Below are 16,005 nucleotides of genomic sequence, written 5' to 3'. Positions count from 1 at the left end.
ATAAGGAGTAAGGGAGAATGTATGAGGGAGTGGTCTGAGAGGAAAGTGCTAGAAGAGAAGGCAGAGGGAATCCTTGAGGAAGAAGGCAGTGAGGGGGACAATTGTAGAAAAGATATCTAGAGGGAAACTGGGAGGGGAGAAGGCAGTGATGGAGAATCCTTGACAAAGGAAATCAGTTATGGGGAAACAGAGGAAAGAAGGCAGTGAGTGGGCAATTGTGAAGAGAAAAAGTGGTGAGGAAGGGGTTTTGAGAGGAAAAGTCAGTGAGGGGAAAAGGAAGAGAGAAAGTGAGGGAAAATAGTGAGGGGAGAAGGTAGAGAGGGGAAAACTGAAGAGACAACAGTGAGCAAGTAACTGAGGAGAAAATTTAGTGAGGGGAAACTGTTGGGGGAGAAAGATGGTTGGGGGAAACACAGAGAAGCAGGTGGTGAGGGGGAACTATGAGGTGAAATGGTGGTAATGGAAACTGTGAGGAAATCAGGTCATGAGGGGAAAACATGTGTAAATAAGTTGGTCTGGAGTAACTGGGAGAGTTAAGTGAGGGAAAACTTTGAGGTGAGGAACCTGAGGGGAAAATGTGAGCTGATAAGTTAGTGACTGAGAACATGTGAGAGGTGTAGGCATTTAGGTAAAACTCTGTTTTTTCATACTTTAATTTTATTGGAATGTAGTTGATTTACTGTTGTGTTAGCTGCAGGTATACGGCATAGTGATTCAGTTACACATGTACATGTATTCATTCTTTTTAGATTCTTTTTCATACAAATTTTCACAGAATATTGAGATTTTCCTGTGCTACATGGTAGGTCTTTGTTGGTTATTTATCTTTATTCTTTCTTTTTAAAATTTTTATTTAATGAATGACTGAACATATTTTTGTCTGTGCCAAGTGTCTTGTGGGATCTTAGTTCCCTAACCAGGGATAGAAACTGCATTCCTTGCATTGGAAAGGAGGAGTCTTAACCACTGGACCCCCCAGGAAAGTTCCTATCTTTTAAAAAATTTTATGTTTATTTATTTGTTTAGAAAAATTAATTTTATATTGGAGTATAGTTGATTAACAATGATGTTTTATTTTCAAATGTTCAGCAAAGTGATTCAGTTATACATATACATGTATCTCTTCTTTTTCATATTCTTTTTTCCTTCAGCTTATTGCAGAGTATTGCACAGAGTTTCCTGTGCTATACAGTAGCTCTTTATTGATTATTTATCTTATATATAGTAGTGTGCGTATGTTCATTTCTAGCTCCTGACTTATACTCCTCCCTTCCCACTTTGCTAACCATAAGTTTATTTTTAATATCTGTCTGTTTCTGTTTTGTAAACAAGTTCATTTGTATCTTTAAAAAAATTAGATTCCACATATGAGTGATGTCATGATATTTATTTCTCTGTCTGACTTACTTCACTTAGTGTAATAATCTTTAGGTCAATCCCTATTGCTACCAATGGCATTATTTCATTCTTTTTTTTTATGGCTGAGTAATATTTCATTGGACTCCATTGAATGGGATTACTAGGCAATATGGTAGTTCTATTTTTAGAGATACTATGACAAAGGAAGGCAGTTATGGGGAAACTGAGGAGAGAAGGCAGTGAGGGGCAAAGGTGAGGAGAGAGGGTTGTGAGGAAGGGGTTGTGAAAGGAAAAGTCAATGAAGGGGAAAGGAAGAGAGAAGGTGAGGGCAAACTGTGAGGGAAGAAGTAGTGAAGGGAAAATTGTGAGAGAAAAAGCCAGTGAAGGGAAAAATTGAGAAGAGAAGCTGGTGAGGGGAAGGGTTAGAAGGGTGAGCAGTGAGGGGGACATTTGTGAGGGGACAAGGCTATGAAGGTGGAACTGTGACAGGAGAAGGCAGAGAGGGGAAACTGAAGAGAGAAGGTTGAGGAAAAACTATGATAATAGAAGGTGGTTAGAGGGAAACAGTGAGGGGAGAGCTGATGAGGGGGAATACGTGGGGAGGACACAGAGGGTATAAGTCAGCAAGGGCAAATAGTGAGGAATAAAGGGCCTGAGGGGAAAATGTGAGGAGAGAAGGTAGTGAAGGGAAACCGAGAGGGGAGAAGGTAGTTAGGGGGACACTGTGAGAAGAGAAAGTCCAGGGGAAAACGTGAAGAGAAAAAAGTAGTGAGAGAGAAATACGTGTTGAAGGGGACAAAGAGGGGAGAGACTTTGAGGGAGAAACTGAAAAAAAGGTACTGAGAGGGAAAATGCATTGGAGAAGCTGGTGAGGAGGACAGTGAGGGGAGAAAGGAATGTGGGGAAACTGAAAATAGAAGATGGTGAGGGTGAAACTGAAGGGAGAGTTGGGTGAGGCGGAGACTATTATGGGTGAAGGCAGTGAGGGAGAAACTGAGGGGAGAGGAGGTGAAAAAGAAATTGTGAAGGGAAAAGGAAGTGAGGGAGAAACTGTGAGAGGAAAAGGGAGTGAGGGGAAAATTTTGAGAGCAGAAGGCGAGGAGGGGGTAAGTTGGGGGTGAGATTATGAAGGGGAAATTGAGAATGTGATGAGTAGACAGTACAAGCAGAAAAGGCAGTGAGGAGAAATTATTACCAAACCAAACTTGGGTTCATTTGCCAAAGCACTAAAGTCAATCTACTGACACTGGGTTGTAGTGAAGGAAAGTGCAATGTTTATTGTAGGGTGAGGTACAGGGAGTTCCAGACTGCTTGTACTCTAAAAGCTGTATTCTCAGATGGTTCAGCAATGCATTTTTATTTTTTTGACTTATTTTAAAGTTAAATTATTTTTATCTGTGCTGGGTCTTCGTTGCCCTGCAGGCTTTTCTCTAGTTGCGGGGAGCCGGGGCTACTCATCGTTGTGGTGCGAGGGCTTTTCACTGCAGTAGTGTCTCTTGTTGTGCAGCACAGGCTGTAGGCTGTGAGGTGTGAGGGCTTCAGTAGCTGTGGCATATGGGCTCAGTAGTTGCAGCTCCCGGGCTCTAGAGCACAGGCTCAATAGTTGTGGAGCATGGGCTTAGTCACTCTGTGGCATGTGGAATCTTCCCAGTCCAGGGATGGAACTTTTGTCTCCTGCGTTGGCAGGGGGATTCTTTACCACTGACTTACCAGGAAAACCCAGCAAATCATTTTTAAAGGCAAGCTGAGGGATGGGCTCCCAGAGTGTGGGATCAGCTGCTGCCCGATTCTCTGACTGGTAGATGGTGCTTTAAGGGGGCAGTGTCATATTATCAATCCTTATGCGCCAGTAGGTCTGAGGGCTACTGGGCTCAAGGTTGTCAAGTAATTAATTTCTTTGATTTGGTAGGGTTTCTCCATCTGTAAAATAACTCAGGAACGTCTATCAGATATTATTACCAAGATACTTCAGAGAGGAACTAAAGCACAGGACAGGGTCATAGGTGTCTATCCAGGAAGTCCCCATAGTGTCCTGCTGCTGCTGCTAAGTCCCGTCAGTCGAGTCCAACTCTGTGCGACCCCATAGACCGCAGCCTACCAGGCTCCTCCGTCCATGGGATTTCCCAGGCAAGAGTACTGGAGTGGGTTGCCATTGCCTTCTCCGTAGTGTCCTGCAGGGTTACAAAACTGAGATGGAGAAGGCTGTGACGGAGAAACTGAGGACAGAAAGTGGTGAAAGGAAATTTTGAGGGCAAAAGATGGTGAGAGGAAAACGGAGGGGAGAAGGCAGTGACGGGAAAACTGAAATGAAGGGATGTTAGAGGAGAAATTATGAGGAGAGAAGGCTGTGAGGCAAAACTGTGAGAGGAGAAAGCAGGGAGGGGGAAACTGAGGGGAGAAGGTGTAGAGGATGAAACTGAGAGGAGAGGGTGGTGTCAGGAAAGTGAGAGGAGACGGTGATGAAGGGGAAACCGAGGAGACAAGGCGATGAGGGAAATAGGGTGAAGATGAGAAAGCGTGATGAAAAAGAAATCAAAGCTGGAAACTGAGAGGAGATGTTAACGCCAGGGATAGTAAAGGGTGACGCAAGCTCCGCACAGGATGACGCAAGGTCGGCAAGGTGAGGAGGAGCCTGACGCAGAGGGGCCTGGCGAGGGGCCTGGTAGCAGCTGTAGTTGGGAACCCCAGAAAGAGCTCTACCCGGAGTTGCTGCGGCCTGAGACTGTGGTTCCCCACCGGTTTGTCTGATACCTTAGATACAACAGGAAGTACACCTACTCACCCTCTGCTCCGTGTGATTAGGAGGATGCCTTCGGGATCTCGGTCCTTAGACCCACCACCGAAAGGAGCCTTGGCTTTTTAAAGGAATTCTCTGAAGGATCAGCCTCAGGAAGAGAGATTGCGCTCGCCTCTTCCAAAGAGCTAAGTTCCTTTCCACCACTTTCCATCTCTCATATACATTGGTATCTCGCAGTTTGAAACCTGAACAAATGCAATGCGTTTTGACTTGTACTTTCTTCGAGAACAGCAGGTATAATATGATCCGTTTTGCGGCTTTTCCTTTCTCCCGTCCTTCTTAAAATCTTTTTGTTTTGAATTAATGTAAGATTTACCAGTAGTGGCAAAAATAGTGTGTCCCAAACAAAGTAGCAAACAAACCATCCTCCCCCGCCCCCCAACTGCCGCTTCGACCCTACCACCCCTCACCCCTCGGCAAAGTAGCCTTCACCCATCTTTCCCCAGTGATAGCATCTTACATATTAATAGATTTTTCAAAATCAGGAAACGGAAATTGGAATAGTATTATTAAGTAAAACTACAGAACTTGTTCAGATTTCACCAGTTTTTATATACTCTTTTTGAATCTATAGTACTATGAGATTTTATCACATATGTAAGTTTATGAAATTATCACTGCTATCAGAATACAAAATAGTTTTATCATCACAAAGACTCTCCCTCAGGCTATGGTTTTTTTAGTTAGACCTTCCCCTAACTTTAACCTTAGACAACCACTGACTTGTTCTCGATCAATTTGTCACTTCAAGAGTGTTATAAATAGAATCATACATGTATAATTATTTGAGATTCAAACAGCATAACACCATGGAGGGCCATCCAGATTAGTGTTTGGGTTAGTAATTTGTTCCTTTTTTGATGGCTTATGGCATTTCCTTGTATGAACATGCCACATTTTGCCATATACCATATACATTTGCTCATTGAAGGACCTTTGGATTGTTTCCTGCTTTAGCCTGTTAGAAATGAAGCTGCTATGAATATTCCTGTACAGTTTTTTGTGTGGACATTTAGCCTAAACATTTCTCTAGGCTAAATATCCAGTAGTATGATGGTGACTAGATTATATAGTCAGTGTAAGTTTTGCTTTACAAGAAACTGACAAGCTGTTTTCCAGAGTTGCTGTGTTATTTTACAGTCTCATAGCAATGTATAAAAGATTCAGTTGCTCTAATTGTTGTAACAGTTGGTATTATAAGTACTTTAAAAATTTTAGCTAGTTTGTAGATCTCTAGTGCTACTTCATCCTGTTTAAATTTGCATGTCTTTAATGTCTGACGATGCTGACTATCTTTTCCTCTGTTTCCTCTTTGGTGAAATGTCCATTCACATCTTTTATTCAGTTTTTTATGGGATTGTTTGTTTTCTTACTGTTGAATTTAGAGAGTTCTTGATATGATACTTTCTGGAGATAAGTCATTTGTTGAGTATGTGTTTTGCAAATATTTTCTCTGAGTCTGTTTCTTGTATTTTCATCTTCTCATCAGGAAGTTTTTTTTTTTTAACTTTTTATTTTGTATTGGAGTATAGCTTATTAACAATATTGTGATAGTTTCAGGTGCATAGCAAAGCTACTCAGTCATACCCATACATGTATCTGTTCTCTCTCAAACTCCTCTCCCATCCAGGCTGCCACATAACATTAAGCAGAGTTCCCTCCTCAGGAAGTTTTGAAAACCAAGGTTTTAAATTTTGAAAGAGTCCAGTTTATCTAATTTTTCTTTTATGGATTGTTATGGCTTTTATGGCTCTTTTATGGATTGTTAACATGGCTCTTCATGTTGTATCTAAGTCACAATATTTTTCCTCTTATATTTGCTTTTAACAGTTTTAGTTTACATTTTAGATTTAGATTTATGATCAATTTTGATTTAATTAAAAAATTAAGTGTGAGGTTTAAGTTGCAGCTAATTTTTTTTGTTTGATAGAAGTCCAATTGTTTCAGTCATACCATTTATTGACAATGCCATTTTGAAAGGATCCAAAATCACCACTGAATTGCTCTTGATTCTTCTTCTGTGATCTCAGTTCTGTTGGTAACCCTATCCAGTGATTTTTCATTTTGGTTATTTTATTTTTTAGTTATAAAATTTTCATTGCTTTTTCAATTACCATTCCCATGGATGACAAGTTTATATCTACAGTTCAGATATCTCTGAGATTCTTACCTCTTTATCAATTGCCTATTTGATATTTCCTCCTGAAAGGCACATCAAGCTCAATATATACAAAATGGAAATATCTCCTAAATCTATCCATTTTTATCTCCACTAACACCGCAAGGTTACCTTCGTCTTTCATATGATTGTAGTAACATCTGATTTGGTCTTCTTATACCACTTTGGCCCTTCTTCAAACTCTCATTCAATTGCAGTTAGAGTTATATTTGGTTCAAAGTGCAAATCTAATCATGTATCACTAAAAACCTTTTGTTGGTTTTCAATTGGCAAAGATTAAAGACAAAATTTAACAGTTCAGTTCAGTCGCTCAGTTGTGTCCAACTCTTTGCGACCCCATGTCCTAAAGGTTCTAAATAGTGTACCTTCTGGCCTGCTTCTCCAACTTTGTTTTGAACTATCTTTGCTATTGGTTTTTGTGCTCTGGCCACACAGGGCTTCTGTCAGTCCATGTTGCTGACTGTGTTTGTGCTCATCAAGATGCCTTTGCAGTCCTATCCTACTCTTCTCTTTCCTCTGTTTCTAATGCTTCCTATTCCTCCTTTAGTTCTCAGTTTAAGCAGTACTTTCTTTGTTTAAAATAAGTCTCTTAAAATTAAAAAAAAATTGAAGTATAATTGATTTACAATGTTGTGTTAGTTTCTGGTATACAGCAAAGTGATTCATTTCTACATATATGTATATATATATTCTTTTTCAGATTCCATTATAGTTTATTACAAGATACTGAATATAGTTCCGTGTGCTATATCATAGAACCTTGTTTATCTTATGTATAGTAGCTTGTATTTGCTAATCCCAAACCCCAAATTTGTCCCTCCCTGCCCCTTTCCACTTTGGTAACCACAAGTTTGCTTTCTCTGTCCCTGAGTCTATTTCTGTTTTGTATACAAATTCATTTGTATCATATTTTAGATTCCATAAATGATATTTGTCTTTCTCTGTCAAGCAGTGCTTTATTAAGATTATGCCTTCCTTGACCTAGTTGACTAGGTAGAAATCTTCCTACTACAGGTCATTTTAGGAATTATGCTTATTAGAATTGCAATTTTACATGTTTTATTATTGGATTAATGTCTTTCTACTTGGAGTAAGTTTCCATGAGGGCATGAATTGTGCCCACCACTGCATTTTCAGCACCCAAGGCAATGCTTGGCATGTAATAGGCACTTGATATGTTTGCTCAATGAGTCAATCAAAATGGAGTACTAAAGTATGCAGTTGGAAATATAAGCTTGGATCTCACAGAATTAAAAAATGAACTCTACATTGACCTTATAATGGTTATTGTAGGAAGTCTCTCAAATGCAGTATAATTATTATAGGGATAGTGTAAAGCCATTATTTATTACGTCTCAACGGTTCACAAACAATTTACTATCTTTCTTTTTCTGGATTCCCCTTCTTCGATCAAGGTGCCGTCATCTTATCAGTTATCCAGTGTCAAAAAACCTGGGGTCCTCTATGAGTTTATCCATGTCGTATACATTCCGTTAGTTGTCAAAGTTAGTTCATTTCCTTTTCAAGATGATTCTCACATCTGTTTCTTTTATTTTATTGAATCACTTCCAAATTAATTTAGGCTCTTATCTTTTTATGGCTATGTCACTACAATATGTGCTTCCCTGGTGGCTCAGTGGTAAAGAATCTTGCTACCTAGGTGGCACTAGTGGTAAAGAATCCGCCTGCCAGGGCAGGAGACATGAGATGTGGGTTTGATCTCTGGGTTGGGAAGATCCCCTGGAAGAGGGCACGGCAATACACTGCTGTATTCTTGCCTCTAGAATCCCATGGACAGAGGAGCATGGGAGCTATAGTCCATGGGGTCGCAAAGAGTCAGTTATGACCAAAGCAACAGCATGCATGCAGCAGTGCAGGAGATGTGGGTTTGATCCCTGGGTCGGGAAGATTCCCTGGAGAAAGAAATGGCAACCCATTCTTGCCTGGGAAATCCTATAGACAGAGGAGCCTGGCAGGCTACAGTCCATGACACCATGAGGAGTTGGGCACAACTTAGCGACTAAACAGCAACAGCAACAACAGTCACTGCAGTAGTCTTCTACTGATCTCAGCCCCCTTTCTCTTGTCCAAACTACCAAATTACTCTTTCTGCAAGTCATCCCAGCTTATGTTGGTATTTCTGTTGCCTATCAAATAAATAAAATAAAAGCTCAAATCCCTCAAGAACCCTGGTTTTAAATTCCAACCTTATTTTCTTCTGATACCCTCAGTGTTTGGCAAATTTCAATCATTCAGATCCCGTCATCTTTTTTGCCATATCTAAGAAGATGTGTACTCTTTCAATATTCAATATTTTTCCTTAAATTAACTCACCTTTTTACTGAGTCTCATCCTAATCTATAATTTCTTCAAAGTCAAGGGCTTGATGTGTTTGATACACTTTTTTCCTAATTCTTATGATAAATATTAAATGCTACTGTTACAATGTTTACTTGGGTACCACCTGAAGTTGTCTTATATGTTAGTGGTGGTCTGGGGACTACACTTTGGGGAACTTTGCTATATACAAATTCTTGATTCTACTCCCTGCCTATAGAATATATTTTTCATGTCTAATCTTTTTTTTTTTTTTTTGTTATTGTTCCCTCACTTCCTTTCCCAGTCAATTCAATTTAGTAAATGTTGTGGCAGGCACTGAGGATGAAGATAATGGTAAGATACTGATTTTCCTTTTTCTTTCAAGGAGTTTATACTTTGTTAGAGGAATTACTAATCCACGGGCCTCAAACAATATACAAATCTTACTTGTCTTTTTTGTGATGACCAGCTCAAATTTTACTGCCTATTAGAGTCCTTCATGTATTACCTCTGTTCAAAGAGATTTTTCTTTCCTGAATTTTTCCTGTTGTATTTGACTTTCTGAATCATGTTTTGATATTTGTCTTTTAATATTGTTTTAGTATTCTCATATTTATCTTTTGATGAGATATTCTTGCATTCCTCGGATGTTGCATTTAGTAGAGACTAAACAGTTTTAGGCAATACCTAAATAAGGAAGTAATACCTAAGTACCTAAGTAAGGAAATACCATACTTAGTTGAGAAAAAGAGCTTGACATTTCTTTATCAGGGTTTTATTTCAGAAAAATTGTGTTTTGTTGACAATTATACATAATGGACTTACATTTTGAAAAATTTACATTTGGAAGCTGAAGTTTGAAATTGAGAGATCTAAGAAGATGAAATTTATGAAGGATTTTTTGTCAGGTTGCAAGCAAAGAAGCAGAAATTTTGTGGCTAAAGAAATGTGAGGAATCTATCATTTTAATTGATACTGTAAAAGACTGGAAGCTAGTTTTGAAGTTGATAGTGTTGGAGTGAAATTACTCAATTCTGTTTGTTAGTTTATAAAATCTGGTGCTGTTTTTCGTCAGTGTGACTTTTTACTGTCCTTTTTCTGCCTGGAACTTTTTCTTTGGTTTATATCCTTGTCCTCTTTGCTCATTTTTATTTTATCTCTTTTTTTCATAGAATCTCCTTTGATATTCTTGCTCTTTTTGTCCTCATCTCTCTTTATGTCCTTGTCTTTTATCTTGTCCTTAAATCCCTTTGTGTCTTTGTCCTCTGTCTTATTCTCATCTCCCTTCATGTCCTTGTCTTCTGCCTTGTTCTCAGCTCCCTTCATGTCCTTGTCCTCATCTCCCTTTATATCCTTGACTTTTATCTTGTCTTCATCTCCCTTCATGTCCTGGTCCTCTGTCTTGTCCTCATCTCCTTTCATGTTCCTATCCTCTGTCTTTTCCTCACCTCCCTTCATGTCCTTGTTCTCTGCCTTGTCCTCATCTCCCTTCATGTCCCTGTCATCTGTTTTGTCCTTATCTCCTTGCATGTCCTTGTCCTCTATCTTTTCCTCATCTCCCTTTACATCCTTGACTTCTATCTTGTCCTCATCTCCCTTCATGTCCTTGTCCACTGTCTTTTCCTCATCTCCCTTCCTGTCCTTGTCCTTTGTCTTTTTCTCATCTCCTTTCATGTCCCTGTTCTCTGTCTTGTCCTCATCTCCCTTCGTGTCCCTGTTCTCTGTCTTGTCCTCATATCCCTTCCTGTCCTTGTCCTCTGTCTTGTCCTCATCTCCCTTCCTGTCCTTGTCCTCTGTCTTGTCCTCATCTCCTTTCATGTCCCTGTTCTCTGTCTTGTCCTCATCTCCCTTCGTGTCCCTGTTCTCTGTCTTGTCCTCATCTCCCTTTGTGTCCCTGTCCTCTGTCTTGTCCTCATCTCCCTTCCTGTCCTTGTCCTCTGTCTTGTCCTCATCTCCTTTCATGTCCCTGTTCTCTGTCTTGTCCTCATATCCCTTCGTGTCCCTGTCCTCTGTCTTGTCCTCATCTCCCTTCCTGTCCTTGTCCTCTGTCTTGTCCTCATCTCCTTTCATCTCCCTGTTCTCTGTCTTGTCCTCATCTCCCTTCGTGTCCCTGTCCTCTGTCTTGTCCTCATCTCCCTTCATGTCCTTGTCCTCTGTCTTGTCCTCATCTTCCTTTATATCCTTGATTTTTATCTTATCTTCATCTCCCTTCATGTCCTTGTTCTTTGTCTTATCCTCATCTTCCATCTTGTCTTTGTTCTTGTTGCTATCTTCATCTTCTTTCTTGTTGTGGTCCTCCCTGTCTTCATCTCCCTTCTTGTCTTTATTATCTGTGTCCTCGTCTCCCTTCTTTTTCACATTCACCCTTCGTTCCCCAGTTTCACCTTCATCTTTTATACTTTGTCCTTTCTTTGATTGGCCCTTTTCTATTTTATTTTCCTTGTCCATAACCTCCCTGATACCTTTTCTTTTTTCATCTTTTACTCGCTTCCCTTCTTTACTCAGAGTTTTCTCAGGAAGCTTTTCAACTTTCACTTCAGGCTTCGGTTTTTGTCCCTTTTCATAGTTCTCTTCAGGGCCACTTAAATCTCTTTTATGCTGGTATTTAGGACCACTTTGGCTAATTTGTGGTGGGACCACTTGAATTCTCAAATAAATATCCTGTTTTGGGATAGTTTTTCTTGTTTCTCCGGTGCCACTTTTTGCCTCTGTTTTTGAGCATTCTCTCAAATTACCTGAAAATATAACAGAACATATAATAAAAGTACATAATTAACATCTTAAGTAATTTTGATCTTTTCATATCAAACATTTTTGCTTTGAGTTAAGCTTGAGTCATTAAATTTGCCTTCCCAATAATATAAAATTTGTGAAGCTGTACACACACAAACGGTTAGATAAGAGGTCCTTGAAATACAGTATTTTTGAATATTGAATTGAGAAAAGGGAAAAATACAACACAAGAAATTGGTAATTGCTCAGTAGAATATAGCTAGAGTGTATGATTAAAATTAAAAAGAGATGTAAACTGAAAAGGAGAACTTTTCCTGAGAAAATTATTATATAATATTTATGATTCCTTAAGAAAATTCCATCTCCCTTTTAGTGATAACAATTGCCAAACTAGCATTTTGAAAGACTGTGAAGCTGGAACTTTCCTTGGCTGTCTCACAGGTTTTCAAGGATTCTGCATTAAAAATAATTTAGAAATGGTAGCATTACTTAAGGTAGGAAAACAACTGGTTCTTATAGTACATAAGCATATGACAAATACATTGAGATTACTACAGTGATCTTTTAATTTAAAAATATTTAACAGTTATATGCCAATAATATTGATTGATAAGATCATTTAAATGCTTACATAAATTCTATTTGTAAAATCTCATAATTTTATAACAATCTCATATTAAATATTATTTTCAAATTTTAATTATTATAAATAATGCTGTGTTAAACCACCTAATACATATACCTTTGAAAAGCTGTCCTAGTTTTTCTTAGAAAACATTTCTGGAAGTATAAATTCTTAGTCAAAGGGTATGTACATTTTGTATTTTGAAACATTGCCAAATGTACTCTTGAAAAGTTAAACCTTAATATCAATAGGGCATAGAAACAGAAATTTGGCCAAATTCTAAAAACATTATACTCTGTAAACCTTTTCAATCTTTCACAAACTGATAGATTAAAACAAAAGAGCTCCTCTTTATCAGTATTTTTAAAATTAACTCATGTTTTTGGATCTATAGCATTCTTTCCTGTATACCCAGTTCATTTATTTTTAGATTTCTCCATCATTTTTATTGCTTGATATGTTTTAGAGAACATTTTTTAGAACTTATCAAGAGGCTATAAATGTTTGGCTTAAATAAACCAAAGAAATAATTTAGATTAAACTTCTGGATCAGCTACTGAGTCATTATTTAGACCATAAGTTATTTTCCTGAGAAATGACAAACACTTTCAGTTATATTGAAATGTATCATAAGTTCAGTATTATGACTTTAAGAATGGCTTTGGTTTTTGGGATTTTATGAACCTTCAATTTGGTAGGCTTCAGGGACAGTTGGGTAAGTGGAGCTCATTCTAATTTTTTTTCAATTCTTTGCTCCATCAAGAATTGAAAGCTTTCTTTTGACTGGTATTTGCAAATTTAAGTCCTTCCTTTCCTTTCTTTGCTAGCTACATCTGTCTCTTTATTCTCTGCTACCTCCTCATTTTTGTTTGAATCACTGAATACTGTTTTTCAAGAAGAATGCCAATTTTTCTAATAAATAAGTTTATCAATATATTTTCCCTTCATATTTATTTTCCTTTCAGTTATAAAGAGTTATTATTTTTTTTTAAGTGGCACTAATCCCACAGCAAGGGAAAGGAAGAATTATGTGGTCTCCTCTTCTGCTTAAGTGGTAGTACTAAGCTATTATGTTGTTCAAGACCGAGGTGTTTCTATATGAAGAAAATGGAAAGGGAAATTATTGATATAAGTACTTACTATAAACTTTTCTAAAGTTAAAAGTTTCTTTTTAATCTTTTATTCTTGAATATGGTATATATTTAATGTTGATAATCTTCTTTTCTTAAGAACATCAGTGGTCTACATCCCAGGGCCATCAAATCCTCTATGATATTTGCTGGGGTTGGTAAAGAATATGCTTGCAATGCAGAAGACCCCAGTTCAATTCCTGGGTTGGAAGGATTATCTAGAGAAGGGATAGGCTACCCACTCCAGTGTTCTTGGGCTGCCCTTGTGGTTCAGCTGGTAAAGAATCTGCCTGCAATGCAGGAGACCTCGGTTTGATCCCCCGGTTGGGAAGATCCCCTGGAGAAGGAAAAGGCTACCCAGTCCAGTATTCTGGCCTAGAGAATTCCATGGACAGTCCATGCATGCGTGACTTTCACTTTCAACTTTAGCTGCAGTAGAAATAGACCTTAAGAGGGCTGGGAAGGAGACTACTGCTTCTCCTCAACAAGTGCCTTTTTCCCTTCACTATCTTATTGGGAATTAAAAACTGAAAAGCATTGTAACTGTTGTCTTTAGACCACAGTTTCCTAAATTCAACAGTTAATTTCTTTCAATTTAATTTTTAACTTCTTTTCTTTTTAAAAACATTTAATTAAAACCAGGAGATACTTTATTTCCTGTTTTTTCATTTTGTGATTTAAATATTTTACTTCCCCCAAATTCCTCTATGAACTGTGGGAATTCTGGGTAAAATGGAAAGAAAGGAGACTGAGATAGGGGAGTCTGAAATGAGATAGACAGTCTGAATTGAAAGTAGACATTTTGTGAAAAGTTCCCTGGATCGTGCAGGAGATTAATACATATTAGAATTGACAAATGCCAAGACACTTACTTGAGGGTGCTGAAGCTGCTCCTAAAAAACAAAACCAAAAATTATTTAGACAAATTCCAAAATATGTTTCAAAAATATATTGTTTACTTTCATATTCTTCCAGAAAGAATGCTTTAAAATGGGACATTTGCAGGGCACTAAACCAACCCTGTTTGTTTTTAAAGCAATCTGCTAACTTTATGGATCTGGAGGAAGGATAGGAAAGATAGCACCTATGCCACATTTCTCCATGTGTTTTCACTGTTTTTCAACATTTGAAGTTTCTCTCCCTTTTTAATTCTTTCAGTTTTCCTCATGTAATCTCCTCCTGCTCTCTTCCTTATCCTAGGAAATCTGTCTGTCCTTCGCTATTAAAAATTTTTTTTTTGAACTTGTGTCACAGAGTCAATATATTGCTGACAAATTGGCTTAACACTTTCTCTATGGACAATGTTATCACAAATCATATGGCATATCTTTTTTTCTGTTAGTAAAGAATATCTACTTTAAAAATTATCAGTAATCTATCATATTTCAGAGCAATTAGAAGTCTTTGTAAGTGCTGGAAATGGTAGCCCTTAAATATTATGGAAGACAGAAAAATACCCTGGGAATAAAACAACAAAGCAGCCAATGAGTATCACTGATTCTTCCCAAAGAAAAATACTACCATTGGAGGTCCCTTTGTCTGCACGTGTTGAATATAAATTATATTGATAATCTTCTGTTCTCCCTTCCTTCCTTCATTCCCTCAATGGTTCATTCAAAGAATAGTTATTAACCATCCATCATGTTCAGGCACTGTGTCTGGCACAAGGGATCCCATTTTGATTGAGAACAACAGGTTCTCTGTCTTCTAGGAGCTTCTAGATGGAGCATCAGGCATAAGCTTTAGGATGTATGCAGAGATGTTTCACGTCTATTTAGGATAAAATTAAAATTCACAATGCAATAGTACCATTCAGTCCATAAATACATATTTTTCTACCTTTAATTTACTGTTCAGTTGAATAAACAAACATCAATAGGAAAACTAGAAATATTTCAAAGGCATAAAAATGATAGAAATCTGGTCTTAGTTTAGACATGGCCATGCACAGGCAGCTCAGTTTCCATTCTAAAATCAGATTCCAGATTATTTTATAAAGCAAAGCTCAGTTTGCTTTAGCACTCCTCAATAGGGAGTTGAAATTCAGGCCCTCCTAAATGTAAGCATTCATTTAAATTTTCTTCCTTCCATTTGTTTTCTCACTGATTCATCTTTTCCTTTACTCTTTTCATAAAACACATTTAAATGGGAAATGTGCTTTATTTATTATTTTCAGGCTAGTACGTGCTTCATGCTGAGTCGCTCAGTCATGTCTGACTCTTTGTGACCCCTTGGGCTCTATGGTGAGCCCCACCAGGCTCCTTTGCCCATGGAGTTTTCCAGGCAAGAATAGTGGAGTGGGTTGTCATTTCCTACTCCATGGCATCTTCCTGACCCAGGGATAGAACCCTCTCCTGCATCTCCTGCATTGGCATGTGGATTCTTTATGACTGTGTCACCTGGTAGGAAAGATAAAATTTTAAATTCTGTATTTGTTCTGCTCTTTTTTTTCTTTTTTCACACAGAAAACTAGAATTTGTAACCTGAAAATAATTTTCTTTTTGGTGCTTCCATTGCTTACAAAGAAAAAAATTTATTTATTTATTTATTTATTTTCCATTTGGAGAATGGTTTCTTAGGATAGTATTCCAAAGGGAGATTTTGCATACCTCTGCTGAACTCTTTAAGATCTCTGGCGTAAGCTTGCTAGGATATCTCACTTTAATTTTTTCCCCACAAACACTGAAACCTGTTTCTCTGTCAAAACCCACCCTCTTTCTAATGAGAGAGGCTTTGAATATGAAGTGACCATCTAATCATACAAGTGGCTAGCCTCTGAGCCCTGTTATTACATTGCTTTCAGACTTATTTTTTTCTAAAGTGCCATTCTGATTATGCATTCTTTGAAAACTTTTAATATCCA

At 37.9% G+C, this 16,005-nt stretch overlaps 2 protein-coding genes across 10 annotated transcripts in view; both read right to left on the bottom strand.

The window, feature by feature from the left end:
- Positions 1–9,422: 9,422 nt before the first annotated feature.
- The window catches only part of LOC122430112 (spore wall protein 2-like), a 28,051-nt gene continuing 21,468 nt past the window's right edge, over positions 9,423–16,005 (bottom strand). For 6 of the 9 annotated variants that reach the window (XM_043450914.1, XM_043450915.1, XM_043450913.1 and 3 more), the window contains 2 exons: positions 14,015–14,035; positions 9,423–11,389 (listed from right to left, as the gene is read on the bottom strand). In XM_043450914.1, coding sequence (XP_043306849.1) covers positions 9,726–11,102 — 1,377 coding nt within the window. In that variant the 5' untranslated portion in view covers positions 11,103–11,389; positions 14,015–14,035 and the 3' untranslated portion in view covers positions 9,423–9,725. The remainder of the gene's footprint in view (positions 11,390–14,014; positions 14,036–16,005) is intronic. The other 3 variants (XM_043450920.1, XM_043450919.1, XM_043450918.1) reach the window with 3 other exon arrangements.
- LOC122429225 (testis-expressed basic protein 1-like) overlaps positions 11,381–16,005 on the bottom strand; it is a 128,956-nt gene continuing 124,331 nt past the window's right edge. The window contains exons 36-37 of the mRNA XM_043449470.1: positions 14,015–14,035; positions 11,381–11,389 (exon numbers count right to left, since the gene is read on the bottom strand). Coding sequence (XP_043305405.1) covers positions 11,381–11,389; positions 14,015–14,035 — 30 coding nt within the window. The remainder of the gene's footprint in view (positions 11,390–14,014; positions 14,036–16,005) is intronic.

Source organism: Cervus canadensis, chromosome 28 (assembly GCF_019320065.1).
Source record: "Cervus canadensis isolate Bull #8, Minnesota chromosome 28, ASM1932006v1, whole genome shotgun sequence".
Lineage (NCBI taxonomy): Eukaryota > Metazoa > Chordata > Mammalia > Artiodactyla > Cervidae > Cervus > Cervus canadensis.
This window is presented reverse-complemented; position numbering and strand designations above follow the sequence as displayed.